At 49.8% G+C, this 19,755-nt stretch overlaps 8 protein-coding genes across 8 annotated transcripts; 4 read left to right on the top strand and 4 right to left on the bottom strand.

Moving 5' to 3' along the window:
• Positions 1–261: 261 nt before the first annotated feature.
• Positions 262–4,998, top strand: bck1 (uncharacterized protein; the record flags this gene model as incomplete). Its single annotated transcript, XM_057142070.1, has 3 exons — positions 262–2,959; positions 3,045–4,818; positions 4,875–4,998. 3 exons carry the CDS (start codon positions 262–264, stop codon positions 4,996–4,998), a joined length of 4,596 nt encoding a protein of 1,531 aa, XP_056996076.1.
• A 390-nt stretch (positions 4,999–5,388) lies between these two features.
• Positions 5,389–7,923, bottom strand: N7520_008135 (Golgi transport complex subunit COG3; the record flags this gene model as incomplete). Its single annotated transcript, XM_057142069.1, has 4 exons — positions 5,389–6,165; positions 6,223–7,236; positions 7,292–7,631; positions 7,700–7,923. 4 exons carry the CDS (start codon positions 7,921–7,923, stop codon positions 5,389–5,391), a joined length of 2,355 nt encoding a protein of 784 aa, XP_056996075.1.
• A 296-nt stretch (positions 7,924–8,219) lies between these two features.
• N7520_008134 (RCC1 domain-containing protein) lies at positions 8,220–9,941 on the top strand (the record flags this gene model as incomplete). Its single annotated transcript, XM_057142068.1, has 1 exon — positions 8,220–9,941. The coding sequence occupies one exon, from the start codon at positions 8,220–8,222 to the stop codon at positions 9,939–9,941; it is 1,722 nt and encodes a 573-aa protein (XP_056996074.1).
• A 364-nt stretch (positions 9,942–10,305) lies between these two features.
• Positions 10,306–12,510, top strand: nop9 (RNA-binding RNA processing protein NOP9; the record flags this gene model as incomplete). The annotated part of the gene is made up of 1 exon (XM_057142067.1): positions 10,306–12,510. One exon carries the CDS (start codon positions 10,306–10,308, stop codon positions 12,508–12,510), a length of 2,205 nt encoding a protein of 734 aa, XP_056996073.1.
• Positions 12,511–12,856: 346 nt separating this feature from the next.
• On the top strand, positions 12,857–13,176 carry N7520_008132 (uncharacterized protein; the record flags this gene model as incomplete). Its single annotated transcript, XM_057142066.1, has 2 exons — positions 12,857–13,118; positions 13,169–13,176. The coding sequence occupies 2 exons, from the start codon at positions 12,857–12,859 to the stop codon at positions 13,174–13,176; spliced, it is 270 nt and encodes an 89-aa protein (XP_056996072.1).
• Positions 13,177–13,400: 224 nt separating this feature from the next.
• On the bottom strand, positions 13,401–14,999 carry N7520_008131 (uncharacterized protein; the record flags this gene model as incomplete). The annotated part of the gene is made up of 3 exons (XM_057142065.1): positions 13,401–14,008; positions 14,059–14,766; positions 14,819–14,999. 3 exons carry the CDS (start codon positions 14,997–14,999, stop codon positions 13,401–13,403), a joined length of 1,497 nt encoding a protein of 498 aa, XP_056996071.1.
• Positions 15,000–15,344: 345 nt separating this feature from the next.
• On the bottom strand, positions 15,345–17,246 carry N7520_008130 (FAD binding domain protein; the record flags this gene model as incomplete). Its single annotated transcript, XM_057142064.1, has 4 exons — positions 15,345–15,886; positions 15,946–16,032; positions 16,092–16,606; positions 16,660–17,246. The coding sequence occupies 4 exons, from the start codon at positions 17,244–17,246 to the stop codon at positions 15,345–15,347; spliced, it is 1,731 nt and encodes a 576-aa protein (XP_056996070.1).
• A 550-nt stretch (positions 17,247–17,796) lies between these two features.
• Positions 17,797–19,752, bottom strand: N7520_008129 (uncharacterized protein; the record flags this gene model as incomplete). The annotated part of the gene is made up of 1 exon (XM_057142063.1): positions 17,797–19,752. One exon carries the CDS (start codon positions 19,750–19,752, stop codon positions 17,797–17,799), a length of 1,956 nt encoding a protein of 651 aa, XP_056996069.1.
• Positions 19,753–19,755: the final 3 nt, after the last annotated feature.

The raw sequence follows: 19,755 nt of genomic DNA, 5'->3' as shown, positions 1-19,755 counted from the left end.
CATCGCGGTGTCCTCCTCCCCGTCATATGAGCCTTGGTCTGCGCTTTCAACGCCGCGATAATCAATTTCGGGGACGCCGAAGCTTACTATACATACTTGGAAAGCGATCCATCGACTCGATTTCTTGTTGACTTTTACCCGCCACCGCACGGGATGATAGTAGCGACAATCACACACGACCTCTTTCTCCCGTGGTCTTATTTTCAGCGGATTGATTGTGCAGCGCGTTAATATTTAACCTGGGTCGCCAACTCACTCGCTATGGACGGCCAACGACAACAATATTTCACGGGCCTGCCTCCACCCCCTCCCCGAGTCCCAACGCAACTCCAATCGGTCGGAGTTTCTGGCATGCCACCACCCCCGCCAGGCCCTCCGCCAGTGCAAACAGGCTATGCTCAATCATGGCAGCAGCAGCCTGCCTATACCCGCCAGGTCATGACTCCCGGATACACTCTGCCTCCGCCGCCACCTCATACTCAGCATGTCCCATATAAACCCGCTAACTTTTCTGCCGTCGACACGTCCTACCCCTCGGCAACATTTGTCCCCGGAGACACACCCCTCACCTCGGCAACCTATGTCCCTGGGAATGACACCATCGGCGGGTTTCCACCGTTGTATGAACACTTTCAAGGACGGTCTACCTACGAGCCTTATGGGCAGCGCCCTGTTGGAGGCCAGGGATATGCGGATACGGCCTACAACCCGCAGACCCCAGGAACAAGAACGATTAACCCACCGTTTGCCATCCACAACAATTTCCATGAATTGCCCAATGAGCATGTGAACCCGCCGCCACAGACTGTCAACCAGATGGCTGATCTTACAAAGTCGCCAAGTCATCGCCATAATACCAGCGGCGCCTCATTGGGTGGCCTGTCGCCCAGTGAGGCGGCAGCGCAATGGCCTCTTGATAAGGTCTTGCTATGGCTTGCCAGAAACCAATTTTCTAAGGATTGGCAAGATACTTTTAAGTCTTTAGAGCTACAAGGTGCTGAATTTTTGGAGCTGGGCCTCCAATTTGGTGGGCGAGGCAATCTTGGGAAAATCCACCAGGTCGTCTATCCTCAGCTGGCTAAGGAGTGCGTCCGCAACGGCACGGGCTGGGACCCGGAGCGCGAACGCGTGGAACGTAATGAAGGTCTCCGTATTCGCAAGCTAATTCGCCAGCTTCATGATGGAGCTGCTGATTTCTCTGTATCTACCCCTCTGCGCCAGGAGGCACCTATTATCGAGTCTGCATCTGCTTATATTCCCCGTGAACCCCGTTCAGCCATTGAGGGTACCAATGACATTACTGCCGAGCAGCTGGCTGCCGCAAATACCACCGGCCCAAAGGGAAACACGGGAACGCGTTCTTTCACCACACCAAATCCTACTGGGCATGGTTCGCCTTACGAGTCCCCTCTACGCGAAACTGCTCCTGGAAGGTCGGAATTTTCACGTGGTGCCCTTGGAGCAGCCCTTGGTGAGCATCGTCGACAAAGTCCGTCTATATCTAATGACGCGGCAACATTCTCAGGATCGACTCTTCGGGCAGAGCCCAGCCCAAAAAGTGGCAGTCCGGCTGCACAATTTGCATCACCTTCACATGGAGGACATCCGTCATCGTCTACTGGAGATTTGCCATTTAGATACGAACACTCCCGTGGGAACAGCACCGAGTCCGTTTCTGGCACTGGCCGAACTGGTGCCCGCTATTATGAGAACCGCAAAGGCCCCGATGGTACTCGCCCATCACCCCAGGAAGGCCATAGCCGGCCGTGGAGTGGAGAAACTTCTTCACACCCTAAGGACCATGGCAAAGGGTTTTTCGACCGGCTTAGAAAGAGGACTAAAGGAACAGACTCGAATCACCCATCGCCTAAAGAATCAGATCACGAACCCCCGAGCCCGGATCCTCGCTATGTGCCTTATTCAGTGCCTGGCTTCAGCACCAGTGACTTGTCTTTAGCCGAGCGCCCATTGTCCGTAACGATACCTAAATCTAAAAAATGGGTATTCGCGACTGTGGACAACTTGAACTACCGCTTGATTGATATTGCGGATATGGATTCACCAGATGCTTTGCGTGCAGGCATTTGTAATAAGCTAGGGATCTCTGATTGGGTAGGTGCTCAAATCGGTCTCACTGAGCCTGGACAAGCCGATCATGATGATTTCATGAACGATGACTGCCTGTTACGCCTTCGAAAACAGAAATCAGATCACAATGGCTTGAGATTGTTGTTTGTCAAAAGCAGGAAACATCGTCCCTCTCCAGTGGATGGCCTTGGGGTTTCGATATCTTCAATATCTCCCGACAAACAAGCCGTATCTCCCACGGCCATGCATACCCCCATCATTCGAAAACCCGTGGGTGAAGAACCGAGGATCTCGCCTCAGACCCAAGTCAATCCCAATTCGCCTTTCTCAGGCTCCAGACCGACAGCACTCAAGGCTACCCCAGGTGGCTCTCAAGCGGATCACCTCAAGGACGATCTATTTGCTCGTCACGAAGCATACAAACGCGAGATTGAGCGAAAGCAGGAGGAAAACCATATCTCGCGACACCCTCCTTCGCCGCAACTCCCCCGGGATGCGAACTCTGCCCATAATGGTTTCAGAAGTGCAAAGGTAATCGATTTTGACAAACCTCGTGATTCGCCATTCGAAACAAAGAAAGCTTCCCCGTCCGACGACAAAAAGCCAGAAACACTGGTGCCCTTCCGGAGGCCGCCAGTTGCTCCGAATGAGTCGAACACGCTCACAAAGGTCAATTCCCTTCGAAAGCCCCCTGGAACCCACAGTTTAGGAGCTGCCATCACTGGTGTCGGCCGAATAATCAGTGCGACTGGCAACCCGTCGGTCAATGTCTCCACTCCTTCTTCTGCCAATCGCGATAGTGCCAGCTCGGATTCAGATCGGCCACCAACCCTTGGCTCCTTTGAAACGGCCTCGAGTAGGACAACACTTGGTATGTATACACCTCAACAGCACTTTCATTTTCAAGTACAAATTCCTTTCTAGCAGTACCGGATGCTGACAAGTATCCATTACAGATCCTGTCCACAGTGGTCCCAGATTTTCAGGTGAAACGATCGATGAAAATTCAACTGTACCTTTTATTTCGCCAGCGAAAAGAAACCCCGAGCCTCCAGAACGTCCAACCTTGGAAACTCGGAAGTCGTTTGGTCCAGCGTTTGAATTTGAGGAGAACGAAGTTTCCTTCCAGCGGACTTCACAGCCAGCGGAACCAGCCGACGATTCTGATGACGACTCATCTGACGATGGTCTCTTCATGGTTCCTTTGGCCCATAAGGTTGAGGAAAAGCCCAAGCCCGAACCCGAGGCGAAGCCCATGCAGGGACGAACCCTCACCGTAGACACTGATTTCAAGGGTCCAAGAGTGAGCTTTGCATCTCCAGTTCCTGCAGACAGCTCTGGTGGAGAAAATTCCGACAACCAGGATACTGGAACTTTCTACCACGATCCCTCCCCCATTGACGAGAAACCCAATAGAAGAAATTCCTTTGCCAATGGAGATATCTGGGCTAGCAGACCCCCTGTGGAGGGCGTTATCGACAACCTGGACAGCTTCTTCCCGGATGTTGATCTCGATGCCCCCTACCTGGATGAACCAGTTTCGCCAAATTCCAAGGGCACCCATGATGATCCAAATACCCGAGGACAACCGATGCACCCACCCCCTATACCATCGTCCAACACTGAGTCAAGCAGTCTTTATGGCATTGATACCTCAACCATGCGACCGCAGACAGGATCCAAGATAGTAGCTAATAAGTTGATGAACCAACGTGGCGGGGGTGGTGGCGGCCTTGGAAGAACCAAATCTATTCGACAAGTGGCGCGTGATTCTCATCGCACCAAAAGTGTCAGCTCCTCTGGCCCGCAGCAGTCAGGGATGCTCCGTCGGAAGAGTACGAAGATGTTCGGCGGCAAAATCATGCAAATCAGTCCGAAACCTGGGAGTCGAATCAGCCGGCTCGATCCTATCCCGCAGGGTACGAGAGAGGGGCCAAGTGGCTCTATGCAGCAGCCCCAGCCTACATTCCGTATTATCCGTGGTCAACTTATCGGCAAGGGTACATATGGACGTGTTTATCTGGGCATGAATGCAGACAATGGTGAGGTTTTGGCAGTTAAGCAAGTTGAAATCAACCCGCGGATTGCTGGATCCGACACAGACCGCATTAAGGAAATGGTCAATGCTCTTGACCAAGAGATTGATACCATGCAGCATCTCGAGCACCCTAATATTGTGCAGTATCTGGGTTGCGAGCGAGGCGAATTGTCAATTTCCATCTACCTCGAGTACATTTCTGGTGGCTCGGTTGGTAGTTGTCTACGGAAACACGGCAAATTCGAGGAGAGCGTTGTCAAATCACTCACTCGACAAACCCTGAGTGGTCTGGCATACCTGCACGACAAGGGTATTCTCCACCGAGATATGAAATCAGACAACATCCTCTTGGATCTCGACGGTACTTGCAAGATTTCCGACTTCGGTATCTCTAAGAAAACTGACGACATCTACGGTAACGACTCAAGCAACTCTATGCAAGGCTCTGTCTTTTGGATGGCCCCGGAGGTCATTCAGTCAAAGGGCCAAGGCTACAGCGCTAAGGTTGACATCTGGTCCCTTGGCTGTGTAGTGCTTGAGATGTTTGCAGGCCGTCGTCCCTGGAGTAAGGAAGAAGCAATTGGCGCGATCTTCAAGCTAGGTAGTCTCGGCCAAGCTCCGCCGATTCCAGATGACGTAAGCGCGAATGCCTCTCTTGCGGCTCTCTCGTTTATGTGGGACTGTTTCACAGTGTATGTTCATTTCCTCTGTCTTTTATATTCGAACCATGGTGCTAACATTACTACAGTGATTCCGCTGAACGACCCACAGCTGGCACCTTGCTCACTCGACACCCATTCTGTGAATCGGATCCAACATACAACTTCCTCGACACCGAACTGTACGCCAAGATTGGCTTGCCGCCCTCCTAGACCGGCGTCGCACCTAATTTCTGGGCTTCACTCTTGGAATGAGACTGGGTTCAGCACTGTGTTTTGATCATTATTTCTTTGCCTGCATCATATAATCATACCCCGTCAAATGCTCTTTTTTCGTTCGAGCGAGATTTGGAATTGGAACTGGTCCTCAGATTATGGCCCTTGGTGATGGGCTTGGTGTTGCTCTTCGCTGTACAAATGAACTCACTGGTTATTGATAATATGCCTCGTGTCTACTGCGAGGCTGGATTCCAGTAAAACGTAAACTGATTGAACACCTGAGTAAACTTGGAATTGCTTCCGTACTTTGAAAACTGCACTACACATGGTATCTATGCTCGCAATGCGATGAAAAACATATCCAAAGAAAAGAAAACAACAAATCTATGAGGTTGTGCTCGACAGATCATCGTTATCCTCGACTTCTTCAGCCTGCAGACCCGCAACCCCAACCCTGAAAACACCTTCGCACCATTCAGCAAAGGTCTCAACATCCCAAACCGCATCATCAAGCCCCTTCCCCTTCTTAAAAGCCAGACCCTTGTTTTTATCTGAAGAAGTATACTTCTCCAAAAAGTCCTCGTAAATCTGAATAGTGCGATCCTGCACAGCGCCAACGAGAGTCTCCTTCATGCGAGTGTCATCAATATACTCATTCAGACACTTTCTTAAAGCAGGGACCTCTTTCTCAATAGTATGGCAAGTAGGATGAATGAGTTCCCCGCGCTGGAGATTGCGAGTATCAACAAACTTCGCAGGAAGCGATGCCGTCATCCGGGCGGCGAAGGCATTGATGAAATCGTTGATGACAGTGCGGAGACGACCATCGAGTTCGACTTTGGCGTCAAGCATGTTTTCCACAACGCGGGGGATGAGGCCGTGGCCGACCAAACGCATCAGGTTCCGTGGGTTGAACAGTCCACCTCGTTCGCGAAGTTCCCAGAAGGTGTTTGTCACGCCGGAAAAGTCGAAGGTGACTTCCGGAGCGACGTACTCAATATCGAAGGCGACGATTTGTTGTTTCAAGATGAGAAGGTGGCTCATTAGGAATAATTGGCCGTCTGAAGGGGTGGCTTTGTTGGAGATTAAATTGCTGGCGTTGTGAAGGGATATAGTTGTTTGGTGGACAATGTTATGTGCTAGGTCATCGAACACGGTTGACTGGTAGAACATGTCAGCAAGAGGCTGATGTGAAAACTCTTATGCGAAGGGGCTTACATTTACAAGGCGATAGATTCGACTGAGAAGCCAAATCGCTTTTCGCAAGGTGGGATACCATCCTTTAAGTGCTGTCTGGGTTTCAAAGTCCCATTTCCCGTCCTTGTCTAGGGCAGTCTCATCACCTTCTGTGCGTTTTGTCATGTCGATCATAGTAGCGGCAGTAGTGTCCTTTTCCCCAGAGATTTGAGTGTCGGTCACGGTCAATGACACACTTCGGCTGTGCATTGGGTAATCAATGTCTTCCGGACGAGCCTTGTATCTTTCAATTCCATCGCGAAGAACAGCCTGGGCTCGGAATACCAACCGGGATTGGACATCCTGCAAAGCCGGCTGGATCAAATTAGAGAAGTCAAGTTGGTTTATATCAGGTTGCTCGGGCTCTTCTTCTGGGTCCAGGAAGTATCGAGTTTGAAGCATGGTGCATAGCTGGCAGAGGTTGACAATATCACCCTCATGGATGATTCGGGGACGAAGGTGGTCATAGAGAGGCTCGCAGATGGTTTCGAGAAAATCGTACAATCCACCTTGGCCATGGAACCACTCACCCCATAAGTCGTATTCATCCAAACACACACCGCGAATGTAGCCGATACTTGCACGAGCAAATGATACCAAGTCTTTTGATGAACTAGGGGTTTGTGTGATCTCGATGAGCTTCTTGCGAACAAGTGGAATAATGAGGCGTGCTCGAGTGGCCGAGTAATTGCTATGCAATTCGTTCATCAGACTTTGGTATTCGGCCTCGCTATTCTGCTCCGGGTTCAGGGGCGGGACAGCTCTCTTTTGGATCTCAAGTCCAATCTGCTTTAGCTCCGGAGCTCCAACCCTAAATTTGGCGTACAGAAGTGCCGACAGAGCGGTATCATTTAGGTTTTGATCAGAGACCTTCTTCGACACATTTTGGTAGATATCTTTCAGAGCAGCCACGAAATTGCCACGGATAAGGGTCAATGCACGGGTGAGGAGAAGACGGTATCTGGACCGGTAAACTTCCGCTTCTTTTTGTTCGGGCTAAACCGACATCAGTGATATTTTGGGACAAGGAGAATGACTCAGTGGTACTTACGTGGGTTTCCATGTAATCTAAGCATACATCAAGACGCCTAAGCATGTCCGAGAACTCTCTGTCGCGAACAGTATTTCCAGCACTGGGAGCATTCAATCGCCGAGACGCAGGATCCAAAAAGTCATAATAATGAAGATTATTTTGAATACCATTTGCAAGCTTTGTGTCGCGCTCCTGGGCAGATAATAGCCCCTCGCATTGTTTCTCGAAGTTGGACGTCTGCGACTCGACGGATCTGAAGGACTCGGATAGGCTAGATAGGTCGTCAAGGAGAGTCAAAGTGCTCATTAATATCTCATCAATGTGTTCTTTTGATTGTTGGAGCTCATCGAGGCAGTTCCTAGTTGCGATAAAAGGACCAGATTAGTCTCGAGAGCGTTCACCCCACGTTCATGTACATGTACTCACTGGTATTGGTCATAACTCTCTTCAACCAGGTCATCCTTGACACCATTGAGCCATTGAGAGAAATCTAATTCATTATTCCAGCTGGGAATACTCCATTGCAGAAGGTTGGACGGCTGTTCCTGAGTCGACTCGAGGCGAGGCTGTGTTTCGCTGGCAGTTGGCTTCCGCGGCGGGCCCGATGGCGCGGTCTGACGGCGGGCACGTTGCTGCTTTGTGGATGGCATAATTGCAGTCAAGGCCCAGTAACTGGTATTAAGTTCTGCAGCTATTCATCGCTCTCTAAGAGCCACAGACGAAGCACAGGTCTATTGTTGGGGATCGCGATTGCAGGGTAGGAGATGCGTAAGTGTATTGAATCGGGGAAGTTCTGCCGCGTGAGTCCGCCCGATTTGACGCAGACTACATGAAGCTTCCCCGGCCGCTTTTTGAGCTTCTAGCTTACCCTCTATCCTTCGGCTATTCTGAACCGCTCAAGTGAAGCTCACGGGCATGGTTTAAGAGTTAATCATCAATCTCCATCATGTTGGCAACTCGAGTACGACAGCCTGCGGCACACTTTACCCGCCACCTCCGCCCGACCCTCGTGACAGGCCGATCTTTGAATGCGCCATGGCGACGATTGGCAAGTGGTAAAGCAAAGCAATCACCCTCCAACTGGCTTACCACTTCCCTCGGCGTTGCAGTCGCCGGTACGGCTGGCTTCCTTGGCTATTCATACTTGACCGGCAACTTCAAAGACACATGGATCAACAGCCAGATACCAAAGAATGAAGTCATTGATATAAACGAGCTTCGTGCGGATTTTATTCAAGAGAAGAGAAGTTTAAAGAGCCCTGGTGTCTACACTTGGGGATCGAATGAGTATAAAGTGGTGGACCCAGGATCGAAAGACGCCGATGTCAAAACTCCCCGACGATTCAAGTATTTCAACGGCCAGTTACTTCGGGATTTCAAAGTTGATGAGAAGTCTGGCGCCGCAATTACGGAGAACGGCGATCTTGTTCAATGGGGCAAGGGCTTTTCCGAGACAGAGTTCAAACCCAGCAAGACTCTGACAGGCAAGAACTTGACTTCACTTGCACTATCAGAGAACCGACTTATCGCTCTATCTTCCGATGGAACCATTTATTCTATTCCCATCTCCAAGTCGGAACAAATTACTGGTCCGAAACATCGAGAGAGCTCCTGGGTGCCGCTCTGGGGAGGACGCTCTGCTTTGAGCTATCGTATTCTGAAGCCAGCCTTGAAGCTTGGTGAAAAGGTCACCTCAATCCGTGGCGGTCAAGAGCATGTTGTCATGCTTACAAGCTCTGGCCGTGTTTTCACAGCAGCATCATCAACTGAGAGCTACCCAACCCTCGGTCAACTTGGTGTGCCTGGCCTGACCTGGTCTACTAGACCTAGCGGGCCGGCGGATGCTTGCCATGAAGTGGAAACCCTTAAGGGTTTAAAGGTCACTCAAATTGCCTCTGGCGACTATCATGCTCTGGCGCTAACGAGTGATGGCCGCCTCTTTGCCTGGGGAGATAACTCGTTTGGGCAATTGGGGGTTCAATTCGAGCCTTCGGCGCCTTTCAAAGATACACCTTTTGTCCTTCCAGTCGAAAAATATTACCGAAAGGCATTTTACTGCCCGACAGTCACTAGCGTTGCAGCCGGTGGAGCCACGACTTTTTTCACTGTTGATTCTGAGCGGATTCTGGGCCGCGAAGAAGACGCGGCCAAGGTCCGTGACCTAGGCAACGTGACTGCTGACACCTGGTCCTGCGGTAGAGGTATCTGGGGTACATTGGGATCCGGGAAATGGATCCACATCCAGGACTCACCCAACAAGGTGAAGGATTTGAGCGGCTTGGGTGAATACAACGAAAAATTGAAGCAGATAACTCCTATTCGTCTGCGCCATATGTCTGTCGGCACAAACCATGTTGCTGCAGTTTTGGACAACGAAGCAGCCCTCAACACCAAGAACGCGGAATCCCTAGACAAGTCAAAGGATTTCGGCTATGAAGTTTTCTGGTGGGGAGGTAACGAGCATTTCCAACTTGGAACTGGAAAACGAAGCAATCAATCTCGGCCAACCTATATCAAGGCACCTTCGGAGTCTGCAAAGAAGCCCGAGCCCGAAGCACGATTGCAGATTATGCCCAGACACAAAGGCCCCGTTGGCAAGACCACCAAGAGTATGGAGCAGCGGGTTGAGTGTGGCCGACATGTTTCTGCCATTTATTCAGCGCTTTAACAGATTGGCAAAAAATTTTGATGTACAATATATGTGATTGTTTTATGTGTAACACTACCAAATTGATCACCTCCATTATTTCTACCTACCTCATAGGTCCCTACATAGAGAAGCTCAAATGGCTACTCGTATCTGGATACATAGCATTTATCAGGACCTCAGGAGCGTTGGGTTCTGTCAAGATGATCGATCAATCTACGGCAAAAAGGAAGTAGATCGTGGTTGTCCTGGTTACCGCCACCGCTTTAGCCTTATCGGATGCAAACTGAACAAACAGCGCCGCGGAGACGCTTGGACCACTGCTTATCCAGAAATTTCCCAAAAAAAATCCTACGCCGTTTCAAGCTCTCAAAACACATTCACAATGCCTCGTGAACAGCAAAAGAGAGGCCGCCGGGCCGAGAAGAAAGCTCAGAAGGATGACGAATCAAAGCGCAAATTCGATGACACACCCGAAGAACCCGTCGCAAAGCGCATGAAGCCCTCCGACGGTGCGGACGTCGACGCCGACGTCAACGTTGCCTACGACCAGAATGCGGATTACATTCCTCTCGACGGGGGTGACGAGCAATATGGTCAGCAAATGGAAGGAGAACAAAAAGAGTACGAAGATAATGGCGATATGCCTTTCTACGGTCTGCTCGACACCGACGAACAAGAGTACTTCTCACGCGCCAACGAGATGCTCGAGGCGAACCAATTCGAGGACGCTGAACAGAAGAACTTATTCGTGGAGAGTGTGTATCGGGAGGCCAATGGCAAAGAACTGAAGATCGCTTGTAGTCAAGGCTGCTCGAGACTCATGGAAAAATTGATCTCGATGTCAGATGTCCGACAAATCCGACGAATCTTCAGCAAGTTTATTGGCCACTTCCTTCACCTCGTGCAGCATCGTTTCGCCAGTCACTGCTGTGAGACCCTTTTCATCAACGCGGCTCCAGCAGTTATGCAGAAGACATCAAAGGCACAGGCGAAGAAGGAAGATGAGGATGGGGAGGAGGAGCCGGAGCTGTCTCTGGCGGAGATGTTCATGAGCGTGATTCAGGAGCTGGAAGGAAACTGGGGTTATCTTCTGACAGAGCGATTTGCGTCGCACACAATTCGAGTACTTCTATTGGTTCTTGCTGGAGAGCCGGTGGATGTTGAATCAAATCAATCAATTGTTGCAAGCCGCAACAAAGAAAGATTGGGTCTTTCTACACTGAACACAGGGGAGGAGAACAAGGAGGATAAGGAAAAGACAAGTTCCAAGAAACGGAGCGTTCCGGAGTCCTTTGAACCTGCGCTCAAGAAGATCATGAGTGATATGGTTTCAGGTTTGGATGATGTCTACCTCCGCGCTCTGGCCACCCATGCTGTTGGAAACCCAGTACTTCAGGTCATGCTGACCCTTGAGCTCTCCCATTTCGGAAAGTCCAGCGCCAAAGATCCGAAATCTATCTTGCGCAGATTGCTCCCCGATGAGAATGTCGAGGAGGGCACCGAAAGTGCAAACTTTATCCGCGGTTTGCTCTACGATCCGGTTGGTTCTCGCCTTGTGGAGACTATGGTGCGCCACATGCCTGGCAAAGTATTCAAAAACCTGTACAAGAACAACATCCGTGAACGTATTGGGTCCCTTGCTCGCAACCAAACAGCAGGTTATGTTGTTTTGAAGACACTGGAGCGACTCGGAAAGGATGACTTGAAGGATGCCATGGACCTCATCATCCCTGAAGTCCCAGGTCTGATTGAGAGATTCAGACTTATCGTTCCTCGCACTTTGGTCGAGCGTTGTGTCATTCGTAACGTTGACACAAAGCCTTTTGCCAAGGCACTCAAAGAGGCCTTTGACCAGGACCCTTCAATTCGTCTTCGTCAGATGCTTCGACTCGACGCATCTCCTGAAGAGATCCAAAACCACGAAGATCAGGAGATGCAGGATGGAGGGTATGAAGGCCAAAATGAGCACAGGAAAAAGCCGTCATCGACCTATTCTTCAGAGAAGCTGCATGGGTCATTGTTCGCACAAACGCTTCTGTCTGTTCCAGGTCCCTTAAGCGATCTCGTCTACAGCGGCTTGCTCGCCCAATCTTCCGAGACAATTATCCAGCTTGCACAAGAATCCACATCGTCTCGTGTCTTGCAACAAGCTTTGAAAGCTAAGACCTCTACCACCCAATTCCGGCGACAGTTTGTAACTCGATTCCAAGGCCACTTGGTCGAGCTTGCTCAAAATAACAGTGGATCTCACGTGGTGGACTGTCTCTGGGATGCTACAAAAGATATCTTCTTCGTCAAAGAGCGGATGGCACAGGAACTTGTGGCAAACGAGATGGTTCTGCGTGACTCATTTATCGGTCGTGCAGTGTGGCGTAACTGGTCAATGGACCTGTACAAGCGCCGCCGGGGTGAATGGGTTGGTCGGGCAAAGGGCCTTGACCAACAGCCTGGTTGGGCTGAGGGTCAGGGAGAGCGACCGAAGTCGAAGATTGAACTAGCACGCGAGCGATACGCTATTCAGCAGGGCATCCAAGATGTTAGACAGGCTGCCACTGCTGAACAGGCTGCTGCTGCTGCCGAAAATTGAGCGATAGAGATTTCTATACATTGTTAATACCACATCTTATTGTATACTTGTCGCTGTCGTCGCTTTGAAGGCCTTTCTTTTGTAAACACTAGTTCAATGGTCCGCTCTTTCAGTAACAAGGTTATTTTCTTAAACAATGCAGATGCTTCTTCTCAGGTCTTACTTGGATTCGTAGTGCTTTGTTCCCTGTTTCCCATTGTTTGACTCCGTGATTCAAATCCTGTGGCTCGGTTATAAATTCATGACCTCCCTGCCCAAGTAGCGGATCGCGATTACACCTACTTCAACGCACTTCAGAATCAATCATTCAAACCTTGACACCAGCTACCTACATCCACTGTCAATAATGGGGGAGCTTCTCACCAACCAAACAGTCGTCTATCTATCAGAGCCATACAATGGCACACTGATCAGCGACAACTGCTACAACGCAATAAGCCCCGAAGTCCTAACCTCTAATGGACTTGTGAACAGCTACAACTGCATCATGCTCTCAATTAACGACCACCCATATCTGCGCCGACGGTACATTCCATCAAAGAACTACCAGCAACTCAATCCCCACGCCAAGGAGGACCAGGTATGGGTGGGCTTTAACATGGACTGTGGTATGTCTGAGAAACGTACGGAGCGAGATTGGTTCGTGACACTAAAGCAGGCCTCTGATCAGGGTCACTTTCTCATCACTAGGAATCCCAAGCGTAGCGCATATAGTCGTATATTTTGGATGCAAATGCGAGGCTACTTTAAGCAGCTAGATCAGGGGCTTGTGACGGTTGCTGTAGAGAGACATGTGGATTTGCTGAAACAGCTTATACATCATGGGATTGTTACTATTCAGAACGAGAGGATCCTTTCTCCCTTCACTATATAGATATAATTAATACATACTAATTCTTCACTCCGTCTTTTTCTTTCACGTCTTCCATTTGATCTTTGTCATCGAAAATCTTCGACACCTCCTCCAGTGATCTTCCTTTCGTCTCTGGGAAGAGGAAATATGCCAGTCCCAAGAAAAGCACCAGACAGCCCACATAAACAAAATAATACTTCCATTGCAAAGCGGAGAAAGCGACCGGATTGACGTACTGGTTGAAGAAGCACGCGACAGCGTCCGTAGATAACGTTATAGCTATGCCCTTGGCTCGGAGTTGGAACGGCAGAATCTCTGCTGGGTAGGCAATGAATAGAGGTGAATAGGCAAGATCAAATCCTGCAAAGAAGAGGAACAGCATTGGTACAACAGCCACGCCGGCAGCTGCAATATGTTTCTCTTGAAAGAGGCCAGCTACGATGGTTGTCAAGGACAGGAAGAGAAGCATAAATGCTGTCGATAGCAGCCACAAGATACGTCTGCCGTAACGCTCCGATGCAACGGCACCTGCAGAGGACAGAACAAGATTCCACACTTGGAGGCCCACGTTGACTGCACCTTGGCTCGATGCACGAGTAATGCCAACGGAGGCAAGGATAGGAGCAAGATAGTAAGAGATAATGCCTAAGAGATTGTCAATGAATGGTTATTTTCCTTTAAAGAGTGCTCCATACCGTTTCCAGCCCATTCCTGCATGAATCCACAAATTATACAGATTGCAAGACGATGCATATCTCCCTTTGACGAGAAAAAAGTGCTCCAATATCCAGGCTGCTGGTTCTGGACATTAATACTCACGCAAATCTGATGGAACTCATGCTGAACAAGCTCATCGTCCGAATTTCCATTGGCATGATATTCTCCCAAAATTGCCAATGCCTCATCTTTTCTTCCCTCAGAGACCAACCAGCGCGGACTCTCAGGAACAAACCACAGACCAATAAGTTGAGCAATGGGGAAGAAGGCTTGCAGCATGCAGGGTATCTTCCATGACCAAGTGCTAGGCACGGACAAGGTGGCCAAGGTAACTGCCGCAGAGGCGATAGACCCTACACACCAGGCAGCATTATACAGTGCGGTGGCAGTTTGTCGGTGTCGGGGATGGGCGATCTCAGTCGCCAATAAAGGAGCAGCGGTCTGTGCAGCTCCCACACCAACGCCAGCCAAAACGCGACAGCCAAAAAATGCCCAGTGAGTGTTCACAGCGGCTTGAACGAGAGATGCTACAATCACTAGCGCGGATGCTAATCCCACGCACGCTTTTCGACCAAGGATATCGGCGCAGTAGGATGCTGGGACGAAGGATATGAACGCGCCGAGAGAGGTAGCGGCGATGAGAAGACCGAGGATATTCGGATCCAGACCGCCGATGACCGTGGAAACTAAGAATATTTGTTTAGCATGAGCTTTTTCCTCGATCATTCGACATCTTACATTTGGGCAGTACAAGCAATCCATTCATCAAACTCCCGTTATATCCTGTTCCAGCAGACGAAGCGAACATGAACGCAATGCCCAAATTCAACTTTCGCAAACCTGGATCCCTGAGCCAGCTTCTATCATCATCTTTCGGAAGAGCCTTCGTCTCCACATCTGAAACCAGCTTTCGGTCCATGATAGATATAAGTCCGTAAATGGCCGTCCCCAAGCCGAATATTATGAAACACAATCCAACCCAGCTTCAAATTCCCGATCCATTAAGCTTTATATTTAAGCTACAGGAAAATTCATAAAACAAGGGTTATCTGCATTCTTACCCTTCTTCTCCATAAGCCACCCAGCGGGCGTGGAGAGCTGCTGATCGGAAATCCAGAGAATGTAGGGAGGAATGGATGATCATCTTGTATCGAATTTACAGAAATCAGGCACACGAGACAAAGTCTATATTTATCAAGGAGTTGGTCATTATCTCCAGGGCGTTTACTAACAGGAATCAAATTCCAAATCGAGCCCTAACTTGTTACTCGTCCAATTCCCCGACTAGCGACGCATACCGATTCCCTAGCCCACAGAATCCCTCGCACTGTTCCCCGACCTCCTTTGCCTTTCCTAATACATCTTCTAGGCTCCATGCAATGCGTTCGGCTCCTAGTCTGGCGCCCTCGAGGTTAGGAGCTCCAGGTCCAAGGCGTAGTCCTGCCATTCGACCGGTCATATACAACGGTACGTCATCTCTCCACATCAGATCTTCTGTCAGACATGGTAGACCCTCTTTGACTTCGATGGGGTATTCCTCATTCATGTGACTTAACAAAGACATCTCGCGCACGTCCGCACGAGCCCCGGTTGCGAAGTAAATGTAGTCGATCGGGGGTAGATTTGGAATCTGCGGATCCGTAGTCAAATTCCAAGTCTGAGTTTCTGAGTTATATTCATGTGAAGTGATCACTGTGTTTGTATGAATTGATGCACGGTCATGGGCGGCATGTTGTCTGACGATTCTCGTATACCGGGGTGTGATACTACCGCCGTTGCGAGCAGTTTTCATCTGTTCAAGACGTTCTACGTATGTGTCAGAGTCAGTTCAACTGTCTTCTAACCACATTCTTAACTTCACGAACCTTCGTCGGTGTCTGCGGAGAAAAATGCCGCTTTTTCCCAGTTCTTGTATTTGCCCATCCAGGGTAAACTGATATCGAAATGCTTGACTATGATAAAATTGGCAACTCACCTCACACAAAACATTCGAAGGAAAATTAGTACTTACTCTTAAGACCAGAGCGCATGATGAACCATACTTTCGTCACACCCTTCCGCACAGCCATATCCACAATTTGTGCTGATGAAAGTCCACCCCCAACAACGACGACGTTCGCCTCCTGTCGATGCTGGATTTTGGCGCGCACGTTCGGACTCGGAAAAGTCTTGATCTCCATGCTATGGCAGCATGCATTGGAGCCCTCCTCTGGACTTGAAGGCTTCCACGGAAAGATCTTAGATACCTCCGCTCCACCAGCACCAATAGCGAGAACAACAGCGCGACTGTAGAACTTTAAGCCCGATGATGTGGTTAGAGTAAAGATCCTATCATCAGAAACAGGCCCATCCCCTCTGTCAGGTGGATAATCGTATCTCATGTCCACAACCTCCTGCTTCTGTATTTGTTCAGGATGATCCAGGCCATATCGGTCGATGATAGAATTGCAGTAGTCGGCAAAAAGATCTGTCGACGGAGAGAAGTAGTCTTTCCGATCTCGCTCGTCGATCTCAACACCAATTGTCCTAACATGGCATATTAGTTTCTCCCGTGTGTCTCACAGACTCCAGACACTCACTGAGTCTTCCCTCCCTGTCTCATCTTCTTCTTTTTGTGCTTACTCATCTCTTTTCCCACGCATCCCGAGATCTCCCAAAGATCCCCTTCCCTTCCCTTCTCCTGAGTATAAGCAAGCATCCCATCTCGATCCCCAGGATCAACGTGAAAGAACATCGGACTTCTCAACTGCTTAATCTCTAACGTTCGGAACGCATTATTCCACCGTTGCATCCACCGATCACCCGATCCATCAAGGACAAGTGTCGAGATCGACGATGTAGATGAGATCGACGATGCCGACGACGCAAGAGAAGGAACAGAGGATATCGAGTTCGAAGATTCTCTGCGCTGTCTATTTTCATTCTTGTCACAGCATGTAATTCCACGATTCCATTTCTCCGCGCGCACGTTCTTCTTAGTACGACCTGCTTGGACAAGATTCATTTTTCCAGTATGTTTCTTGATCCAGTGGTATCGTTGGTGTTCTTCGTCGGTAAATACTGCTGACGGGGTATCTTCGTGGATGCGGGCGGCGACGCCTAGACCGCAGGGTCCGGCACCGATGATGATTACATCGTGGATTTCAGGTTCGCTTTCTGTATTCATCTTGTGGTAAGTGGTGGTTTAATCCCAAATTTTTGTGGGTTATTATGGATGATAATATTTGAGGGAAAAAGTGTACAGGGATTAGTGAAGGGGAGCCGTATTTATGTATGGCAGCTTATACTTTGGTCTTTCTGCAATGTCCTCATTGCGAGCTGGCTATCGAGGTACTCTTACTCCCAAGGTCCTTATTAGTGGGAATGGTTACAATCAATAAATGTGGATATGATCGGCTTGAGGCTGACAATGGGGACCTTGGAGTTGAAGCTACATCCTCATCCATTAGAACTTCCAAGGTCTGATTGCCCAGTCGTACTGGGGATGAAAGTACACCATTAGAAAGCTAGACAGTAGAGAAATACTACCGGATAAATAGGAAAGAAAAAAATTACATTAATATCAAATATTGAAAACAAAGGGGGAATAACAAAGCAACCACCGAAGGAAAACCCAAGCCAAAGCATAAATCATGAACACAAAATGGAGAATAGAGTAGACTACTCCAATAGATCAAGCGCCTCATTTCCAATATCCTACGCCTAACAGAAATTACCTATTTATGCCAGTTCTTCGCCCTAATATCGATATTCCTTGTTGATCGAGGAACACCGCCGCCTTCCCGCCGATGCCAAGCTTCATGGGGCCAAACCCATCCCCGAACCCGCTTAGCGTCGCGACGCTCACCAATCTGCGGCTCAGGGATCCAGCTATCTTTAGGCTCGGAAAGAACACGCTGCCGGGTAAGAGCACCCGGTCCGCCAACGTTGAGGTGAGCGGACGGCTGATAGGGAAGTGGAACGGATTTAGAAAGCATGAGCAGAAAGTACAAAGCCAGACTAGCAGTCATGGGAGTTGAACAGCCATCGTCCAAACATTCCGACTCAAGCGCAGGGGACGGATGTCCGGAATATGATGAAGATGAGCCATGAGAAGAGGATGAGAAAGAACGTGCACTGATCGGGGTTGCGAGTGCTGGAACATCGCGCGCGGTTTGGGGCGTCGCGGCCGTTTTAAGTGGAATTGGCGCTGCCACTTCCAGGTAGCCGAAATATGGGACGTCACAGCCATCGTCGCAGCCGGCGCGAACGCAGATGAGTTCGATTTCCGTGATTATGAAGCCGTAGCGACAGGAATGTTCGCGCATGCAGCGCTGGAGATGGGCTAGGCCGTTTAGATACTCGACGCGACGGTGGGGTGCTTCATTGCGCATTGCCGAGTTCCATCTGTCGAAACTCTTGACTATACCCACGAGTCGGCCACGTGGGAGCCCTGCGCTAGTGCAATCTGTGTCTGTGGAGTAGTTGGCTAGGAAATGCGGGTGGCCGTGGTTTTTGTGTCCGGTATGACGGATATCTGGAGCTGGATAGAGTTGGAGATGTTCTGCTCCTTGGGAAACGGCTAATGCTGCATTGACTCGTGGGGCATAGAGATCGCGGATTAGGTCCACTAGACCAGGTTCAGACTCCGGGGCTAGACGAGAAGAGGAAACACCTACGGGGGGAGCCAGGGTTCCGGGGATCTCGGTTCTTAGTAGTTGGGTGAGTCCGTCGATTTTGTCAATCGTGGCAAAAGAGAAGGATTCCCAGTTGCGGAGCTGACGGATGTCCCACCAGAAGTAGTCATGCATGCCACGGGTAGGAATGACACTGACATTTCGGACTAGGTTGACTGGTTGAGTGGGAGCTGTCAAGTACGAGATCAAGTTGGTAGATTGAGGAATTGAATCTTCCCGGGGGCTCATCAGATCCATTGGTGATCTTTGAGGGCCGTGAACTGGGCTGCGGCAGTACTGGGGCGTTGGCACAGTCAACGGATGACGTGGAGTGCGCACAGGACCGAGCCGAGGAACTTCTACTGTGGGTTGCTGTGGTAGAGATGGGTAGACCACGATGTTCGGAGTCACTGGGGTAACTGGTGTAGTTGGGGTTGTTTGCGCCTGTACATGCGGCACATACTTTGGGAGCTGTCGGTAGGTAGGATATCCATATCGGCTCAGAGTAGCCTCATCAATACTTGAGGCTGACACGGATCGATTATGACCCCCAGACGCTTTGCGCTTGTTTGATGTGATAGTCACTGGAGACGACAAAGCAGAGTGACTGATAGGACCCGTGGTGACAATAGGTGAAATGGGAGATGCCAAAGGAATCCGATCAGCCGTATCTGGCTGGTTGCGTCGAGAAGAAGGACGGCTAAGGGAATAAGGTGCAAATCCAGGAGTATTTCGTGTGTTGGACAAGAACCGGCGGGTACGCAGAGGGCCAGCAGAAGAGACAGGTTCAATCACCACATCTTGAGGTCGAATTTTGGGTAAGAGTGCAGGACCATGGTGATGCCGGGTTGGCGAAGTACCAGGGCTAGTATTGCTCGTCATGGTGGACCAAGGTGAAGATTCACCAGAGTAGATAGATGAAGTAGATGGGTTACGACTATGTCCGGACCCAAGATATTCCTCGTAAGGCTGACCAGGTGGCGTAGTTGGCTGGTAGCGAGCGTGGTCTCCAGACATGAT

This window comes from Penicillium odoratum, assembly GCF_028828045.1.
Source record: "Penicillium odoratum strain IBT 22623 chromosome Unknown utg000005l_segment0_segment0, whole genome shotgun sequence".
Lineage (NCBI taxonomy): Eukaryota > Fungi > Ascomycota > Eurotiomycetes > Eurotiales > Aspergillaceae > Penicillium > Penicillium odoratum.
This window is presented reverse-complemented; position numbering and strand designations above follow the sequence as displayed.